Below are 21,216 nucleotides of genomic sequence, written 5' to 3'. Positions count from 1 at the left end.
GAGTAAGAGCAACAGATCCTATACTGTGACCTCATCGCAGGAGATTCCAATAAGTTTAAGAGCTTTATACACTACAGAATCCAGCAGACCAATGTGATGCAGGTGTCGCCAGCCCATAGCGGAGAGCAGTACACCATTGAGCTATGAGCAAAGGCCTTGTAGACTGAGTATTTCTCCTTTTCCAAAATTTCTTCTCATTTCTTTGTTCTGTCGCCATTTCTTCTCATTTTCCAAATAAATTCCTGGATTGACAAAAGACGCCCAGTCTGCAGCTGGTTTGGAGGCCAGCTTTGTTGTGTAGTCAGACCAGGAATGGAGATGGCTGATGGTGAGGTCCAGAAGTTCAAGGAAGTGAACATGTTCCAGTGGATGACCAAGGAAATATACAGGTGGGTTAGCTTAATGATCCTTCAGGAAGAATCGTGTGAGACTGAAATTTTCCAGGATTGAAGGATGTGTTGATTGTCCTTTGTGTTCATTGAAGGATGTTCAGATAAGCAGAGAGATATGCAACTTCTGTCTGCCGAGCAGAGGTGGTGTAATGGTCCGAGCATCCGAGACTGGGAGGTCGGCGGTTCAAACCCCAGCCGAGTCATATGGAACACTTAAAAAATGGTACAGGGTGCTTCCTTGCGCGACATTCAGCATTTAAAAGGTGAAGAGCACAGAAAATCTCCATGGGTTGGCATCTGTGGAGAGGAGGAAATTCCTCCTCAGAAAATGCCCCGCTGAGTGCAGTGAGAAAAGCGGCGCCATTGTCACGACGCTGCTGGTACCTAGCACTCTGCGAAGTGATGGAGAACAGCAGACGTATACTTGACAAGGCACCATCATGATTTGGTGGAAGGAGACTGGTGAGAAAGCTCGGCACCGAAATTTGTAAGATTATGTTTTCTGGCTTGTTAAGATTGGAAACACCCTTGTTGCAAGCCTGAAGGAATGAATGAAAGTTACCCTCAGTCAGTTTCGCTTTCCATGCTAAGAAAGCAAGCGACTTGACTGCAACCATCTCCCCAGAGGATTCAGTGTACTGGGGTCTCGTGGATGGATAGGACAGCCACCGATGGGTTAAGCTGGTTCATGAGAGAACGTAGATGTTTTTGAAAGTAAACCATGGTGGAATCAATATCTGATGCTGTGGAGCAGGTGGGCCAATCCTTTTGTGAGGAAAAGATTGAACTCCCTGCCAGTTGGCCTGTGTGATTAGCCACATTCAGTTGTTGGCTTTGTTCCCTTGCAAAAGCTAGAGATGTGGGTTCGGGTTAAGGTTTGGGATAAGAAATGAATCGACATTGATCATAGACTTCCGATTACATGTAACCGTAACATTTTTTCTGAGGACAAAAATACGAAAACTTCCATACTTGGGTTAGTTTCACCCAAGAAAGGCTTCTTGCATTGCTCTCACTGGTGTTGTTTTGATTTCCATGGCTACTCGGTGGAAAATTTATGCACCATGCATCGGAGAGAAGACTTGCCCAGGATTGGTTGTTTCGGCACAGGAATGCTCACAACTTATATTAAACTAGAACGGCACTTGGTAGAGCACATACCTCCGCCAGGCTCAACAGTTCATGTTTTTTATCCCAATGATAGGCCGGATCTGGATTCGGACCTGAACCAAAATCTAATCTGCTTGTTCTTGTCACCAAACCAACTCGTCCACCAAGTTTAGTCATAGGTCATCCATAACTTTTCTAAATATCATGTTATATATCGCTTTTCGCCCGATCCCTCAATGGTGAAGAATCACTAAAAATTTAAATAATTCTCGTATCCGAATCCACATTCAGATCTTCACCAAAATCAAATCGATACCTCCTTGTCACACTCACAACCGGTCCTCCACGTTTCGTCCAAATCCGTCCATAACTTTTTGAGATGAGTGCTATGTATCGGTTTTAGATCATTCACTCAATGGTGAAGAATCACTTGACAATTAAATAATTCTCGTATCTGAATCCATATTCAGATCTTTACCAAAATCGAATCGATTAGTCCTAGTCACAGACACAACCTCTCCACCAAGTTCTGTCCAAATCCGTCCACAATGTTTTGAGATATCCTTCTATATATAGTTTTTGGCCCTGTCCCCCAATGGTGAAGAATCACTTAAAATATTCTACTAACCGGATTCGTATCCGGATCTTCACCAAAATCTAATCAGTTTGTTCTTGTCGCATACGCTACCTCTCTGCCAAATTTCGTCCAAATCCATCCATAACATTTTTAAATATCTTGTTCACAAACAAACAGACAGGGGTGAAAACATAACCTCCATCCACCTTTGGTGGCGGAGGTAACCAGCCTTGGTAATGTAATGGGTAGAGGGTCTGTCTGAGCCTGATGCTCTGACAAAGAGTTGATTGGAATCCAACACCACCAGCACACACACATGAAGAGGCAAGTACTGAGTGGGTGCTACACAAACTATCTCCCTAATCAGTTTGAAAAAACATTTTAATCTCAATTGAAGGCGAAGAGCACATGGGCCAAAACTGGTGTAAATAAGAATTTATGAGCGCAGGCAGGTGTTTTACGTGTGACAAGATGGTTAGTATTCACGCTTGGAATCAATTCATCCTTTCAGAATCATTCTACACACATGCCAAAGAGCGGAGGTGTGGTGTACTTTCACCAAGTGACAGAAAGATGAATTATCCCATCTTGGAGATAATTTGCTACTGACATTAGCAATTTTGATTATTGGTCTCAGGCATGGTTTCCATTTAAGTCAAATGTGATGCATGAACAATATGACAAGTACAGACTGACGGGCAGATACGAACGGCCAATTTTAAATGAATTGGAATGCAAAGGTGGGCATTAAACAAGCTCGATGAAAATCAAAATAAAGTGTCGAAAATACGAGAAGCAAAATCCAAATTGTGAGCCTGGAATGGAAGAAGAGGCTCATAATTTGTGGCTCCACTGATTCATAAAAAGGCCGTTGTAGCGGCTACCGCTGGGTTTTCACAATCGCCTTGCACCTATCAAGGACGCGGAGCGATCACCATGCCGGGCTCGTCCAGGACGCCCGGGCAGGCCCGCGCTCAACTTGCCAGGCCTCGGTCGGGACGCCCGGGCATGCCCGGGCAGGCTCGCCCTCAACTTGCCAGGCCGCAGCCAGAACTCTGGGCCACGCCCCCTCTCGCCTTTCCTGGGCAAACGCTCCGGGATAATATGTATATATATTGCTGCCCGATAAACGGGCTTTTCAGAGTGCCTGAGTGTTTGGTTTGATTAAAGCAACTCGGATGAATTCCAGCTTTTTGTCGCGTCCATTCTTCCGATCGACGTGGGAGCCCCAGCTCCTTCATTGGTGACCTACCGACATGGACACGGCAGTCGCCCTTAAACTGCCTACCTTCTGGGAGGCTCACGCGGCGGTTTGGTTCGCACAGGCAGATTCCCTGTTCGCCCTGCGAGGCATCACGGCTGACGACACCCGCTTCCACCATGTGGTAGCAGCGCTCGGTTCGGCCACCGCGGCCCGCGCCCTGAGCCTCCTCGAGAGCCCGCCAGCCGCTGACAAATACGGCGCGATTAAGAAGCTTCTCCTTGACGCTTTCGCCCTCCCATCGGCGGAACGCGCACGGCGCCTGCTCGACCTGCCCGAGCTCGGCGACACGCGCCCTTCCGAGCGAATGGACTACATGCTTTCACTGCTCGGCGAGCACTCTCCGGCATTCCTGTTCCGGGAGCTGTTCCTCCGTCAGCTGCCTAACCCGGTACGCCTCGCCCTGGCAAGCACGACGATCACAGATCCCCGGGCCCTTGCCAGAGAAGCCGACAAGATCTCCGCCGCAGGACAGCGCATCGCAGCGGCGACATGGGACCCACCGTCGTCCGACGCAACAACCATGGCGCCCGAGCACCCGGCACGGTCGACGACCGAACTGCCGACGCAATTGGCGGCCGCTACACCGAGCCGACCACCTCCAGCACGACGACCGGGGCCTCCACCTGACCAAGCGTGGTGTTACTATCATGCCAGGTTCGGACAGAAGGCCCGGACATGCCGACCCCCGTGCACCTTCGGCAGGCCGGGAAACGGCCGGGCCGGCGTTCATTACCAGCCATGAGCGCCGGCCACACGGGCAACTTACTGTTCATCACGGATAAAGCGTCCGGACGGCGCTTCCTGTGCGACACCGGCGCCCAACTGAGCGTCATACCCGCCTCTGACCAGGACAGGCAATCCGCGGTTTGTGGCCCCTCCTTGGTTGCGGCCAACGGATCGACCATCCGCACCTTCGGCCCGCGCAACGTCACCCTCTGCTTCGGCGGCCAACGCTTTGCTTGGACGTTTGTAACCGCAAACGTGCCCATGGCTCTGCTAGGCGCCGACTTCCTCTGCGCACACGGACTGCTGGTGGACGTCCAACGGCGTCGTTTAATCAACGCCGAAACCTTCAGCTCCCTGGTATGCACATTGAGCAGCTCCGCGCCGACCGAGCTGGCATGCGCCGTCCCGGCGGCGAACGAGTTTGCTCGCCTGCTCACGGAGTTCCCGGCCCTCACGCGGCCGACGTTTTCGGCCGTCGCAGTACGGCATGGGATCGAGCACCACATACCAACCACGGGCCCGCCGGTCTACGCCAGGGCCTGCCGCCTCGACCCAGCCAAGCTCGCCGTGGCGAAGGCCGAATTCGACGCGTTGGAGCACCTCGGCATCGTGCGGCGCTCCGATAGCGCGTGGGCCTCGCCACTGCACATCGTGCCAAAGCCGGGGGGTGGATGGCGCCCGTGTGGCGACTACCGCCGTCTCAATGACGCTACCACCCCCGACAGGTACCCGATCCCGCATATCCAAGACTTCTCCGCCCGTCTGGCGGGACGGGTCATTTTTTCGAAAATTGATCTCATACGGGGATATCACCAGGTACCAGTCAGGGCGGCCGACGTCCCTAAAACAGCAGTCATCACGCCGTTCGGCTTATTCGAATTCTTGCGGATGCCGTTTGGTCTCAAGAACGCGGCTCAGGCGTTCCAGCGCTTGATGGACGGCGTGCTGCGTGACCTGCCGTTCCTTTTCGTTTGCCTGGACGACATCCTCGTCGCCAGCACGTCCCGGGCCGAGCACCTCCTCCACCTCCGAACACTGTTCGGGCGCCTCAGCGAGCACGGCCTCATCGTCAACCTGGCCAAATGCCACTTCGGCACGACGGCCGTTGATTTTTTGGGCCACCACATCACCAAGAACGGGGCCGTGCCGCTGCCAACCAAGGTCGAGGCCATCACCACGTTCCCGCGTCCCCGCACCATAAAGGCCCTGCAGGAATTCCTGGGAATGGTGAATTTTTATCACCGCTTCGTGCCCCGCGCTGCTCAACTCATGCGGCCCCTCTACGAAGCCCTCTGGGGCAAGCCGGCCAAGCACGACATCGCCTGGTCCGCAGCAATGGATGCGGCCTTCCAAAGCTCAAAGCGGGCCCTCGCCGACGCAACACTGCTCGCTCACCCGGTGCTCAACGCTCCCATCGCCCTCACCACGGATGCCTCCGACTACGCGGTGGGCGCCGTACATGAGCAATGGGTGAACGGGGTTTGGCAGCCACTCGCTTTTTTCAGCTGGCAGCTCCGGCCGAACGAGCTCAAATACAGCACGTTTGACCGGGAGCTCCTCGGTCTACACCTGGCCGTCCGCCATTTCCGCCACCTCCTGGAGGGCCGACCTATCACGGCGTTCGTCGACCACAAGCCGTTGGTTTACGCCATGGCCAAGGTCACGGAGCCGTGGTCGGCCCGCCAACAGCGCCACCTCTCCGCCGTGTCGGAGTTTACCACGGACATCCGGCACGTCACCGGCAAAAACAACGCCGTGGCCGACTGTCTTTCCCGGGCCAGCGCGAACGCGGTCCACCTGGGCGTGGACTTTGCGCTTATGGCGGCGGACCAAACCACCGACACCACGGTGCAAGCCCTCCGGGCGGCGGACACGGGCCTCCGCCTGGCCGACATCCCCTTCGCGGACACTGTCCTGCTCTGCGACATCTCCCAAGGCCAGCCTCGCCCCATCGTGCCCGTCACCTGGCAACGCCGCATCTTCGCCTCCCTCCACGGCCTTTCCCACCCGGGCCGGAAAGCTTCCCAGAAGCTGGTGTCGGCGCGATTCGTCTGGCACGGCCTTCGTCGGGACGTCCGCGATTGGACCAGCACCTGCACGGCCTGCCAACGGGCCAAGGTCCACCGACACACCCAGGCCCCGCTGGCACCTTTCACCGTGCCCGAACGACGTTTCGACCACGTCAACGTGGATCTGGTGGGCCCCCTCCCCCCGTCACGGGGGTTCACACACCTGCTCACCATGGTGGACAGGACCACCAGGTGGCCGGAGGCCGTTCCCCTCGTCTCCACCACCACCGCCGACGTGGCGCAGGCTTTCATCGCCACCTGGGTCGCCCGCTTCGGCGCACCGGCGGACATCTCGTCAGACCGCGGACCACAGTTCACCTCCGAGCTGTGGGGCGCGGTCGCCCGCAACCTGGGGGTCAAGCTCCACCGTACTACGGCCTACCACCCCCAAGCAAACGGGTTGTGCGAGCGATTCCACCGCTCCATGAAGTCCGCGCTCATGGCCGGCCTTCAAGACGGCGGTTGGGCCGACCGGCTGCCGTGGGTCCTTTTGGGCCTCCGCACGGCCCCCAAGGAGGACCTCCAGGCATCCACCGCCGAGCTTGTCTATGGCCAGGCGCTACGCGTCCCGGGCGAATTCGTGCCCGACGCTACCAGTCCCTGGTCCGCAGCTCACCAGCGCTCGGACCTCCAGGAGGCCGCCCGACGGTTTGCCCCCGTGCCAACATCCCACCACGGTGACCCCCAGTCCTACGTCCCCCCAGCACTTCGGACAGCGGAGTATGTTTTTGTGCGTCACGACGCACATCGGGGGCCACTCCGGCCGCCGTACGACGGGCCCTTCCGGGTGCTGCGACGGGACGACAAGTCGTTCGTCATCGACATCGGCGGCAGGTCGGACCGGATTGCGGTGGACCGCCTCAAGCCGGCGCACATGGACGTCGACCACCCACCACGGGTGGCCCTTCCGCCGTGGCGAGGCCGCCCCCCGTCCACGGTGCCCACCCACCACGGGTGGCCCTTCCGCCGTGGCGAGGCCGCTCCCCGTCCACGGTGCCCCCCACTCGACCGCCCACCACCACACCGGACCCCCTCCCACGACCCGCCAGGGGTCGCTTCGGCCGGGTCATCAGGACCCCCCTCAAATTGACCCTGCCGGTGCAAGTCGATTCTGGGGGGACGTGTGTAGCGGCTACTGCTGGGTTTTCACAATCGCCTTGCACCTATCAAGGACGCGGAGCGATCACCATGCCGGGCTCGTCCAGGACGCCCGGGCAGGCCCGCGCTCAACTTGCCAGGCCTCGGTCGGGACGCCCGGGCATGCCCGGGCAGGCTCGCCCTCAACTTGCCAGGCCGCAGCCAGGACGCTGGGCCACGCCCCCTCTCGCCTTTCCTGGGCAAACGCTCCGGGATAATATGTATATATATTGCTGCCCGATAAACGGGCTTTTCAGAGTGCCTGAGTGTTTGGTTTGATTAAAGCAACTCGGATGAATTCCAGCTTTTTGTCGCGTCCATTCTTCCGATCGACGTGGGAGCCCCAGCTCCTTCACCGTCACATTTTTTGCAGAGGGGGATGTGGGAGTGGGAAAGATAAGGGTGGCAAAGGAGTAAAGGAGGAGAAAAGGCAGAAAGAGTAAGGAAAATAAGATAAATATGTGTGAGGAAGTGGGGAGGGATGGGTTATAAATTCCACAAGTATTTGGCCTCTTTATGCAAATGCATCGAGTGGGTGCCCACATAGTGTTGGGCGCAACATCGCTAATTGATACGTGTATTACTGGCACAGAAAGATGACTCGGACCATGGTTAGGTCGATAAAGAACAGACGCTTAAGCCGTGCAAATGTGATGCGGTCAGATTGCAGACGACACCAATGTATATATGATGACCCTGATAAAAACTAGAGGTTCCAGGGAACCTGAACTCAACTGGTCTGTGTCAATATGGTTAGAATATGCATAATAGAACCACAAACTATATAGTTTATATGTGCGTTTATATGTTTATATGTGCGTTTATATGTGTTTTCAAATATCTTTAAGTGGCAAAAGGCACAAGTTTCATCAAATTTAATCAATATTTGTGACTTTTAGAGCTTGGACGTCATCCAAACTGATGTTTATGGGTCAGGTGATGTCATAGGTCATGACGAGGTCATTTTTCGGACATCGTCAAAATCCGTAATATATGTGTTGAGGTTTGTTACATACTGTCTACACACCACGTTTCAGCCTTCTGGCTACATTAGGAAGTACCAGATTGACAAAAATTGATTTTTCAATATGGCCGCCCTACCACGCCCATTTTTGGGCGTGCAACCCCCAAATGCAATCCCAAACTAGTTTATGTCTTAAAGATGCTGCATAACAAGTTTCATCAAATCTGATTAATATTTGTACCTTTTAGAGCGTAGACGTCGAATTGTTTACAGACGACAGACAGACAGACAGACGACGGACGACGGACACTGGGTGTCGACAAAAACTCAGCTGGACATAGTCCAGTTGAGTTAAAAATGAATAGACCCTGATGACCATTGATGACCCCCCAACCTTCAATATTTCGAGAAAACTGAACTGCTCAATGATGGATGACAGTTACAAGTTTCCAAAATAGATTTGGGGCAGGAGGTGTGGAGAGAGAAGGGGATAAAAAAAAAAAATCAAATCCACTTTTGGGTTTGGTTCTTAATCTATAAATTGAAAACATCAATATTAGCCCCAGTCTCACCTCTCACTTGCTTTCAAATCAGGTTAATTTTTCAAATACTGAGTTAAATTGCTTAAAAGAATGTTGATGTGTCTTAATGTTATTGTTTTTTAGTTATTAATAGTCAAAGCTCCCACTTAAGGTATTTGTACGAGTATATGACTTGATCAGAGGAAATAAGATACTCAAGGACAAGGACACAAAACGATGTGGTGTACAGTGTTGAAAAGAGGTTTGGGCCTAATCTCCAACAGAACTGGGGAAGACAAGGCATTGCTTCATGTTTTACAACAACAAAAAAAGACTTGTGATGCACACGGAGCCCAAATGACTCCGGCTACCCGGCAGCCAGTAAGCTTGCAAACAGAGATAATTGTGGATACTCTTATGCTGTGGATACGAGGAACCTTGGTGCAGGAAGAGGCGATTTGGGCCATCATGCCCGTGCTACACCAACACCAGAAACAATCACCCATCCTCACACAAGCGAACTATAAGTCCTGCCAATCATTATCCCTGTACCCCTCTACCTCCAATGCATCCACGTACCTATCAAATTCCAGTTTAAACGTATCTACTCTTCCTGCTGCCATTACCTTTCCAGGGAGACCATTCCATGCATTAACTACTCTCCGAATGAAAGACTCCTGCGTTACTATCATATCTACTCTCGTCGTCTATACTCTCAGGCAATGGCCGCTGGTCCGATCACTGTCTATTCTGCTGAAAAACTTGGGATCATGATTGTGATTGCTTGCTGTTACTTGTGATTACTTGTTACTAGTGATGGATATTTGTAATTGTTTGCTGTTTGAAGGCCCAACCATCCTGAAGGGGAGGCCTCATGGACATAATAATATACACAATTATGGAAGCAAAATTGGCCAATAACAGGTTTCAAATTTAATTTTAGATTGGGCAAAATTGGCAAAGCACCATTGTTCCCAAGAAAACAAACACATTGAGCCCCAACGGCATTTCCAACACCTCCACCCTCCTCACCCTCCCCCCACCTCCTCCTTATTCTACTTCACATGGAGCCTACACCCTCGTTGAAAAGTTTGGTCACGATCAATTAAAGCTTTTAATGAAAGTAGCATTCAAAATTCCCCCCTTAAATCAAAAAATCTATTCAATCTAATAACTTCATTTTTTTCAACAATCATCTCCCATGAGGCCTACACTATTCCTACCAAATTTGGTGGCGATCACTCTAAGCCATTACAGAGATCCCCAGTCCCCTTATTCCACATTCCACCTGAATTGAAGTATCGAAAAAGGCTCATAACTCGTCTTTTTTCATCACGAAGGGGCCCTTTAAACCAAACTTTCATTGGTCTTCACACGGCCTTGTAGCATAGCTGCCTGCTACAGTGCTTGTGCATTCGTTTGATTTTCACCGAGCCCAGATGTGCTTGGGCAAGGGGATGATACGTTCATTAATTATTGCCAAATAATACAGCTATTATTATTGTACACCGCTCCTTTCCGATGCCATCTCCAGGCATTGCAAAACGTCATTGCCGGGCACCGAAGGGGGCTCGGCAGTGACGCACGCTGAAAGGGAGTACTCAGTTTTCACTCTGGTTGTTTGTTGTACACCGCACCTTTCCTATGCCATCTCCAGGCGCTGCATATTGTCATTGCCGGGCACCGAAGGGGGCTCGGCAGTGACGCACGCTGAAAGGGAGTACTCAGTTTTCACTCTGGTTGTTTGTTTGTTTTCTTGTTTGTCCGGGCAATATCTCAGCCATCCTTTGAGCTAGGAAGCTGAAATTTCGGCACAATCGTGAGCAAGTCCTTTGTCAAAAAGAGTATTTTTTGTTTTTTGATTAATCAATTAATTGAGGAGTTATTTAATTATTAGCGATTAATTAAGTACTTATTTGTTTCCTTTCTCTTCTGGGCATTATCTCTGGTACCTTTTGAGCTAGGAAGCTGATATTTGGACGGGCCAATGACCAAGTGATTTGGCTGCAAAGGATATTTTTGATTTATTGATTAATCAATTAATTAATTAAGCGATTAATTATTTAATTATTCGATAATGACTAAAAAAAATTTTTTTTTAACTTACAGATTCTGATGAAATGGTGGTGGTTTATGTATTCTATTAGCCAATTGATTAACTGTTTAATTTTTTTATGATTATTTATTATTTATTTATTTTCATTATTAATCATTTATTTATTTTCTTTCTCATCTGGGCAATATCTCAGGCACCTTTTGAGCTAGGAAGCTAATATTTGGACATGACAGTGACCACGTGATGTGGCCATAAAGGATATTTTTGATTAATCATTTCATTGATTAATTACTCATTGATTAATCAATTGATTATTATTCATTTTTTTTATTAATTACTTATTTAATTAAATTTCTAAAAGATACATCTTTGGATGAAGCACAAGTGGTTTAGTTATGCTATCAGCCAATTGATTAAGAAAATATTTTGTGAATTTTTTTTATTGATTTTAATTATACAATTAATCAATCAATTATTGTACACCTCTCCCTCCCAATGCACTCTCTATGAGCTGCACTGCGGTATTGCCGGGCGCCAGAGGCGCCCCGGCAATGCCGCATTGTAGGATATTTAATTATTTGGCATGGGGGCGGTGTACTTTGAATATATCTTTACTTGTCTTGTTGGTGTTTTTATTATTATAACTAGTATTAATTAATATGCTTTGTTACAATGTTATCATTGTTACCCTCGCCAGAGGAGAGGGTATTGCATTTGAGTCCGTTTGTTTGTCTGTTTGACTGTTCGTTTCTTTGTTTGTTTGTCTGTTTGTCCGCACAGAACATGATTTTCTCTGCAACCGTTGGTCCGATTGACAGGAAATTTTCACTAAAGGTGCAACTCCACATGTAGAATTTTTTTTAAAAATAATTATGACGTCATAGGTCACGTGGTTCAGCCGCCATCCTGGAAAAACCGAAAAACTTTGCACCTCTATATCTTGGAAAACACTCAATCGAAAAAAATTGAGACATGGCTCATTGTAAAGAACTCTCCACGGGGAATAAATGTTAATGATAATGTCATAGGTGCCTCCATTATGACGTCATAATTCGACAAGTACAAACCTTCATCCGTCAAGATGAAATTGATTGAGCGCCATGTCGGCATAAACTGGTGGGGAAAAAAAAAAATGACCATCGGTCACGTGGTTCGGCCACAATATTTGTTTTAACACAAAAGCCTTAAAAACCACTGAAAATACATCCTGGTGAGGGTTTGCAATCTCTGATTGCTCTTTTTCTTGTTTTTGTTATTACCCTCGCAGGAGGGAAGGGGATTGCATTTGGGTCCGTTTGTCTGTTTGTTTGTTTGTCTGCACAAAATAAATGTGATTTAATCGGCAACCGTTGGTCCGATTGACAGGAAATTTCCACCATAGGTGCAACTCCACCTGTATAATTTTTAATGATAATTATGACATCATAGGTCACGTGGTATGGGCACCATCTTGGGAAAACCGAAAACTTTGCACCTCTATATCTCCGAAAGCGCTGCATAGAAAAAAATTGAAACATGGCTCATTGTAAAGAACTCTCCGAGGGGAATACAATATGTTAATGATGATGTCATAGGTACCTCTATTATGACGTCATAATTGGACAAGTACAAAACTTCATCCGATCAAGATGAAATTTATTGAGCGTCATCGCGGGATAAATTGGTGGAGAAAAGAAAATGATGACGTCATCAGTCACATGGTTTGGCCGCCATATTTGTTTTTAACACAAAAGCCGTAAAAACCACTGAAAACACATCCTGGCGGGGGTCTGCAATCTCTGATTGCTCTTTCTTGTTACCTTCGCAAAATCGGAAGGTTATGTTTTGATCGCTGTGTATTTATTTGTATGTCTGTGTGTGTGTGTGTGTGTATGTTATTCGCATAACTCAAAAAGTATTCAACCGAATTGCATGAAATTTGGTGGGATGATTGGTTATTATACGGGACACATTTGATTAGATTTTGGGAGCAATCGGGTCAAAGGTCAAGGTCAAGGTCACGAAAAGGTCAAAATCGTATTTTTGTTGTTCTGTTCCCTACACTCCCATGCCAAGTACAGAACAGTAGCTGCGGCGAAGGTATGCGCTCTACCGAGTGCCCGTTCTAGTTCATTTTGTAATGGGAATGCCATGCCCTGGAAGGACGTATTAAGCTGCTCAATACATCTTAACATGGCGTGTGCAATAAAACATGGGAATTCTTCCAGATTATTTGCATTTGTAGTTAATTAGCCAAATCAACTCAGGAGGTCATGACTATCATTTTGGTGTATCACACTGCATATTATAAAGTGCCAGTGGAACAAAACAAAAATAGGACCACTGGACTTGTAGCTTATCTGGGCCCTGGCCTAATGTTGTAACCCATATTCGGTAGCATTCCGACTGACGGGTCTAGAGAAGAAGACTTTTGAAGGAATTTACGTGATTTTCCAAAAACAATGACTGTCGGCCATTTTGACACCCTTCCGGAGCTTTTCAATCCCCGTTATCAGTCAGGAGTGGAACTTTGCTGCCAAATTTCAGCCAGCGGTTTGGCTGGAAAAGTCGAAACAGGCGACGGATGAATGGTACGTGATGACAATACCTTATCTGGAATTCCAATTTCAGATAAGCTAAAAACATGAAACATGACTGACACACACACACACACACACACACACACACACACACACACACACACACACACACACACACACACACACACAAACACACACACACACACACACACACACACACACACACACACCCACACACACACACACACACCTATAGTAGAAGAAGATAAATCCCAAATTATGCAAGCCATGTTTTTTACATAACCCAGAGGGCTGGTAGTTTGTTTCAGCCGGATATAGAATTTCCCCCTTCTTCTCTTCCCACACCTCCATCCCCTTAAATTATTACCCCATAATAATTTAAGTATAACAACACCCCCCCATCCCCCCATAATCTGGAACTCTCTCTCCCACCCTCCTCCCCTCCCCATAACCAGGAGGCCCCCATTGTGTCTGCCGAGTGTGTGGTGGCCCTACAATTTTCCATTCCAAAGATATACACGATATAAGGGAACAGAAAGACATCAGACAGAAAATGAAGTGTGCCAATAAAGGCAGCATTGCATTCATGACAGCTTTGTCCAATCCACCCTGCGAGAAGGGAGTGACTCTGTGGGTCACACTCCAATTAGAGTGATGCGAGAATGGTTAGCAAACGTGCGGCACATGGTCCATGTGCCTACAAATCTGTTTTTAACAATCAGGCGCTGAATGGTCACCGGTGACTGCTGAAAACAAAAGTCATCAATGGCGTCCAGTTACTTTTAACTTATCCGAATATTTCTGCGTTCAAGTTGAATGTGTGAACTCAAGCTGCAGAAAAACAAGTTACAACTGCAGAGGTGAGAGATCGGGCCTGCCAGCAGCTGAAAGTAGGCATGAAAAACCAACAACAACTCAAATATTGAGTTAGTGATGAATAAAAAATAAAATGGTATACCAAAAGCATTCTGGAAGATGGTTTTGACAAATCCTTCATTTTAAAATATTTTCAATACTGGAACCCCAATGATCCATGTAAGTTGGCCAATAACTAACCTAGAATAGCCAAAATCAGCAGACGTTTGAGATATGATGCAAAATCAGTTTAGATCACTGAGGTCAAAATGAGGAAGTCATGCGGTGCGTACCGGCAACGGCCAGATGAACACAGCGCGATGGGGTCACCCACAACAGCTAGCAATGACTGTGCCCGGGTCACAGCAGTGTTCAGGAGTTTTGGGTCAGACAAGAAGCCCAGCTCCAACTCGGACTCCATCTCGCTGTCCCCTTTCCTCTGTGCTCGCGTGTGGTAAGAACGCCATGTGCGGACCGTGCTCAGTAACACCACACGGAACTGTTTTCCTGCAGAGCAAGGGGAAATGTTAGCTCACTTCCCTGAAGTTTCAAAAACAAATCAACGACATCGCTCTGTTTACACTCATCCTTACGAGCGATCTGACCATGTGGATATCATACAAACTACTTTAGCCATTCACCAACCTCACAATAAAGGAAGTGCATCAAAGAAAACCAGAAAGTAACTTATGTAATACAAGTTGGCTGTTGGACTAATTGTCCGCTTTTTACCTGTTCCCTGTTTTTCCCATTCATTTTTCTTTCCCTGAGCTGAAAGGCCTGTTTTTAGCTTTGAACGGCGGTCATGGTATTATTAGCATTATTCCCTAAACGTTCTCTTACATACATTTAAAGCCATTCCGTACTTTTTCCTAATTTTATTATGTTAACATCTGTCCGCTGTGGGGAGGAAAGAATTGAGTGTGTGCTGTGTAATTTCAAACATGGCGGCCACTCGTTCGCATCACCCGACTGAGTTAGAAGAATTATCGCGTAAGCATGGATTACATCAAATATATCTTGGACACCTCACATTGTACCTGTCCTGTTCAAATGTCGAAGAATCTTGAACAGTTGCTCCGATTACACAAACGACAGTTTCGTCCTTGTTTAGCGTACTGCTCTCACATCTGGGAAGGTTTGAGCTACACATATTTACTTGACAGAAACGAGTTTAAAGCAATCCAACTTGTCAACTCTCCCAATCCGACCTCAACACTCAACTTGCGTGAATTTTGCCATAATGCGAGCTATTTTTTTCCCCTTTTCTATCGATATTACTTCGGTTACTGCGAATGAGAAATGGCTGCTTTTCATTTCTCATTCTGCCATTAGCTGGTCGACACAACACTCAGCAAGACATTACATCACATGATGATCACATAACCATTTCTCTTTTTTTTTTATACTTGGGCTAAGGCTCGTAATAGAGCTGGCATGCGCGCACACATACAAGACAAACTGACCAGACAAATACTTAACACAGCTACTGAGCTTGGGAGAAGTGCCATCACCACCTGGGATACTCTGAATGAATGAATATATATATATATATATATATATATATATATATATATATATATATATTTCTTTTGTAAAGAAATAACTTTATATAATATATATATAACTTAATATAATATATATATATAACTGTAAAGAGCAAACCAAACTAAATGTCTGAGGTTTAAATGAGACAGGTTCCTCCAAGATCCTCTCTAACGATGTTCTAATCATTTACACGAGCTGGTGCACCTGATTCTAATTTTAGGTATTTGAAGTAGTGATAAATGTAGGGGTGTACTTACTTTTTCCACATGCGAAATTTGTATTTATGTTTATTTAAATTATACAATGGACTACAAAATGTAAATGTTTCATGATATTTGTTATATTATATCACCTTTATCTATCAATATTGTTGAAATGAAGATCAAATAGCTGTATGTTGAAATATGTTGAAAAAGTCAAAACTTTACATGGGGTGTACTTACCTTTTCACGTGACTGTACATATACAGAGCATTCAGAAAGTATTCAGACCCCTTCACTTTTTTCACATTTTGTTATGTTGCAGCCTTATGCTGAAATCGTTTCAATTCATCTTTTCCCTCATCAATCTACACTCAATACCCAATAATGACAAAGAGAAAAGAGGATTTCAGAAAGTTTTGCAAATTTATTAAAAAGGAAAAAACTGAAATATCACATTTACATAAGTATTCAGACCCTTTGCTATGACACTTGAAATTTAGCTAAGGTGCCTCCCATTTCTCTTGATCATCTTTGAGATGTTTCAACACCTTGATTGGAGTCCACCTGTGGTAAATTCAATTGATTGGACATGACTTGGAAAGGCACATACCTGTCTATATAAGGTCTCACAGCTGACAATGCATATCAGAGCAAAAACCTAGCCATGAGGTCGAAGGAACTGCCTGCAGAGCTCAGAGACAGGATTTTGTCGAGGCACAGATCTGGGGAAGCCTACAAAAAAAAATTTCTGCTGCATTGAAGGTTCCCAAGGGCACAGTGGCCTCCATAATTCTTAAATGGAAGAAGTTTGGAACAACCAGGACTCTTCCTAGAGCTGGCCGCCTGGCCAAACTGAGCAATCGGGGGAGAAGGGCCTTGGTAACAGAGGTGACCAAGAACCCGATGGTCACTCTGGCTGAGCTCCAGAGATTCTGTGTGGAGATGGGAGAAACTTCCAGAAGGACAACCATCACTGCAACACTCCACCGATCTGGGCTTTATGGCAGAGTGGCCAGAATGACTTTTACAAAACGGCGAGGTGATTTTTACGAAACGGCAGCGATTTTTACGAAACGGCGGCGATTTTTAAAAAACGGCGAGGTGATTTTTACAAAACGGCGAGGTGATTTTTACAAAACGGCGAGGTGATTTTTACAAAACGGCGAGGTGATTTTTACAAAACGGCGAGGTGATTTTTACAAAACGGCGAGGTGATTTTTACAAAACGGCGAGGTGATTTTTACAAAACGGCGAGGTGATTTTTACAAAACGGCGAGGTGATTTTTACAAAACGGCGAGGTGATTTTTACAAAACGGCGAGGTGATTTTTACAAAACGGCGAGGTGATTTTTACAAAACGGCGAGGTGATTTTTACAAAACGGCGAGGTGATTTTTACAAAACGGCGGTGATTTTTACAAAACGGCGAGGTGATTTTTACAAAACGGCGAGGTGATTTTTCCAAAACGGCGAGGTGATTTTTACAAAACGGCGAGGTGATTTTCACAAAATGGCGAGGTGATTTTTACAAAACGGTGAGGTGATTTGGACAAAACGGCGAGGTGATTTGGACAAAACGGCGAGGTGATTTGGACAAAACAGCGAGGTGATTTTTCAAAACGGCGAGGTAATTTTGTACAAAACGGCGAGGTGATTTTTACAAAACAGTGAAGTGAGTGAGGGTAGAAATATGACGTATTTTGCCTTAAATATATACCACAAGACTTAGCTTGGGATGATAATGATGCTTTTGGAGTGGGGACGTGGGTTGGGCAGGGGAGAAGGGGATTCTGCAATCAGAAGAGCAGCACTGGCTTTGACATGAAGTCGCCTGCTGCATTGCCACGTAGGAGAAGGGTAAGACAGATGATCTTCAGCCACCTTGAACCCTGGAGCAGATCTTTCCTGCACATATTATATTATATTATATTATATTTGCCATCTGGAATTACCCTCTGGAATTACCCTCTGGAATTACCCTCTGGAATTACCCTCTGGAATTACCCTCTGGAATTACCCTCTGGAATTACCCTCCGGAATTACCCTCCGGAATTACCCTCCGGAATTACCCTCCGGAATTACCCTCCGGAATTACCCTCCGGAATTACCCTTTGGAATTACACTCCGGAATTACCCTCCGGAATTACCCTCCGGAATTACCCTCCGGAATTACCCTCCGGAATTACCCTCTGGAATTACCCTCTGGAATTACCCACTAGAATTACCCATTTGAATTACCCTTCACAATTACCCTCTAGAATTATCCTCTGGAATTACCCTCTAGAATTACCCATTGGAATTACCCTTTAGAATCACCCTTTATAAGCCTTTAGAACTACAAGTACCCATTAGAACCGTTTATAATTAAACACAGTGGGTTAGGAAGATTCTTCTTCTCCATTTTTGATGGACAGATGGACAAGCAACATGTAGCATGTGCATAACATTAGATCCTTGACTTGTTGAACTCAAATCTAATCAGTTCATCTCTTTATTGCAGTCTATACTTGTGACAAGTTTGGTTGAAATCTCTTCAGTGCTTTATAAGTTATCTTGATAACAAAAATCCAATATCGGACAGATGGATTACGCATACAGAGATGGACAGCCGGGCGGAGAATCCAAAAATGTAATCCCACCAGCTTTCGGATTCAAGGACGGATTCAAGGAAGGACATAGCCAAATATTGAAACAGCTTCACCGCTTTAAAACAATGACAAAATGAAGTGAGACAAGTTACATTTTTTCATTTTGGTAAAATGAAATGGCAAAAAGACATGAAGAAAAGACAGTCAAAAATAACAGGATGGGGAGCTTGGGTACGGAAAAAAAACTTGTATTTCTCAGTGAGCTTTGAACATAATGTAGCTTGAACATCAACCTCAAGCTGTCTGTGGAATGGAAATAATACACATTTACCTCGTATAATTCCGAAGTACATTCATCAGAATTGCAAAAGAACATTCAAATGCCACACTCAACAGAGAGTCATACAATGGAACTACAAAATATAATTTGATGTGAATGCTTCAATGGATATGCCTCCACCGACGTTAGACGTCAATTCACGTCCTGTTATGTTTGGTCTCAATTAAAGGGCAAATGAAAAATCTAGGTCACATGAGAGAGAAAGAGAGAGCGCGATGGAGAAAAGAGAGCTAAGTAAAAGAGAGACAGCAGTAGTTGCATCTAACTCAAGTTATGCTTTACAAAATGATTTCCAAAGGGCAAAATACCTTACACCTTTGACCTGTTGAACACAGAATTGAATCAGTTCATCATTGTATCCCAGTCGATACTTTTGCAAAGATTGGTTGACATGTCTTCATTGGTTCACAAGTTCTCATGGTGAAAATATTGTTACGGTTCTCCGCCGCCCTTCTTCCCCTTACCAAGAGGGGATTAATCCCCTTGTTCTTTCTGGGCTTGACGGAACCGAGAGACTTGAAACGCCTCTTCCAGGCAAAACGCAAAGTAGGGTTTCGGGACCAAGTCTCGCTCGTACCTAAATCCCTGCGCCGCCACGGAAGCGAGGAAGCAAGCCTCGCACGAGCCACGTGTGATCTGGGTACAACGAGCGGATTGAGTACCACGTGGTCCGTGCAGTCTTAGTAGTGGAACATGATTCGAGCGGTTCTATTCGAACCACGCTTAGCCAATGAGGAAATCACAGGGACGATCGAATGGAAAAAGGAAGAACACAGATTTAATTATTATTCCCACACGTATGTACAATGATCGGGACGCAGAGAAACAGAGCAGCACTTAAACAGTCTTATCTTATCTCCCAGACTCGGGCCCGTCACACTCACACAGGGAATTGCAGATGGGTTGATGTTCCAGCCAGACGCGTCGACGTGGTCGTCCAGGAACGGCCCCGTCCGGCGCTCCACGGTCCCAGCACGTCCCGCGAAGATGGCAGCAGGCGGTGGAAGGAACCTCGTAGCGCGTCTCCCGAACAAAAGCAGCCGATGAGGTATAACGGCAAATACGTGTCTCTCAGCGCGGCCGGCGGTTACACAGCCGTTATCACTCGCGTGACTTAATGCACTGTATGCGGCTCGGCCTCCAGCTACACCGAGCGTCACTTTATAATCGCGCGTATTCCGGTTCATGCGCGTCTTTCTTCACCCGCATATGTCTCAAAGTTCTTTGACGCTCTCAACTCCTGCTCGTCAACGATTCCTCCTGGTTGGTCAGTGCGCGTGAGTCCTCCGTTCATCAGCGAGTTCTCTTTCTCATCAGCCAGTCCTCTCGGGGGCTTTGCGCGATGGGTTATATAGATACGCCCCGAACCTTCTGGCACCCTCTCGAACCTTCCAAACATGCCCTGTGACGCAGTGCTGCCGCCACAACCTCTGAGCCCTGATTGGCTGCTCGTGCTTACCGTCAGCTCCTCTGCCGCCCCTCATTCGGCTCCGCCCCGACCCTCCTAGGCCTGCCTCGTGTTAATTCGCCCAAAATGAACCAAAGTCAGCGCAAAGGGGCATGAGGCTAGGGAGGCTGGAGAGTCAGTAGAAGTAGGACCTATTCTACTGACTCTACTCAATGCAGAACTAACATAGGAAAAGGACTAAGCTCACAAATACTAAGAAATAACTACACTATCGCGAGGCTACATGTTGCTTGTGTGACTAACTATGAGGGGGAAATTTTAACCTTTATTATACTGACTGTACAAACTCAAAACCACAACAATATTTTTCAAAAAAGGGTGCATAACATTAGATCCTTGACTTTTTGAACTCAAATCTAATCAGTTCATCTCTTTATTGCAGTCTATACTTGTGACAAGTTTGGTTGAAATCTCTTCAGTGCTTTATAAGTTATCTTGGTAACAAAAATCCAATATCGGACGCATACAGAGATGGACAGCGGGCGGAGAATCCAAAAATGTAATCCCACCAGCTTTCGGCTTTGTTGGCATCAAAAATAAAAACTTGCCAATGAGATATGGTAGAAAATGAGCAAATCACAATTATATGCAAAGACTTAATTTTTATCAATCTGGAGAAAGCCTCAGACAATCACATCCCCAGTGGTGACTCCACTCACCCTGTACATTGAGCACCCTTTCGACACTGACGTCATGCAGGCGCTTTTTGCGCAGGGCAACACGCATGCGGAACACCTGATCGGCGTAAGGTGTCACAACGCCAATGCTGCATTCACCATTTTCTCCCCATGCTGCAGGCCACTTGCGATAGATCTCTTCAACTCGCTCAACCACCTCAGAAACCTGCAGATGCACAATG

General features: G+C 47.0%; 1 protein-coding gene across 3 annotated transcripts in view; it reads right to left on the bottom strand.

Moving 5' to 3' along the window:
- The window catches only part of LOC137426905 (putative helicase with zinc finger domain), a 331,899-nt gene that overhangs the window by 144,624 nt on the left and 166,059 nt on the right, over positions 1–21,216 (bottom strand). For all 3 annotated transcript variants that reach the window (XM_068115906.2, XM_068115908.2, XM_068115907.2), the window contains exons 18-19: positions 21,017–21,200; positions 14,505–14,718 (exon numbers count right to left, since the gene is read on the bottom strand). In XM_068115906.2, coding sequence (XP_067972007.2) covers positions 14,505–14,718; positions 21,017–21,200 — 398 coding nt within the window. The remainder of the gene's footprint in view (positions 1–14,504; positions 14,719–21,016; positions 21,201–21,216) is intronic.

This window comes from Myxine glutinosa, chromosome 5, assembly GCF_964187855.1.
Source record: "Myxine glutinosa chromosome 5, kmMyxGlut1.1, whole genome shotgun sequence".
Taxonomy (NCBI): domain Eukaryota; kingdom Metazoa; phylum Chordata; class Myxini; order Myxiniformes; family Myxinidae; genus Myxine; species Myxine glutinosa.
The sequence above is the reverse complement of the archived record's forward strand: the minus strand, read 5'-3'. Positions and strand labels throughout refer to the sequence as shown.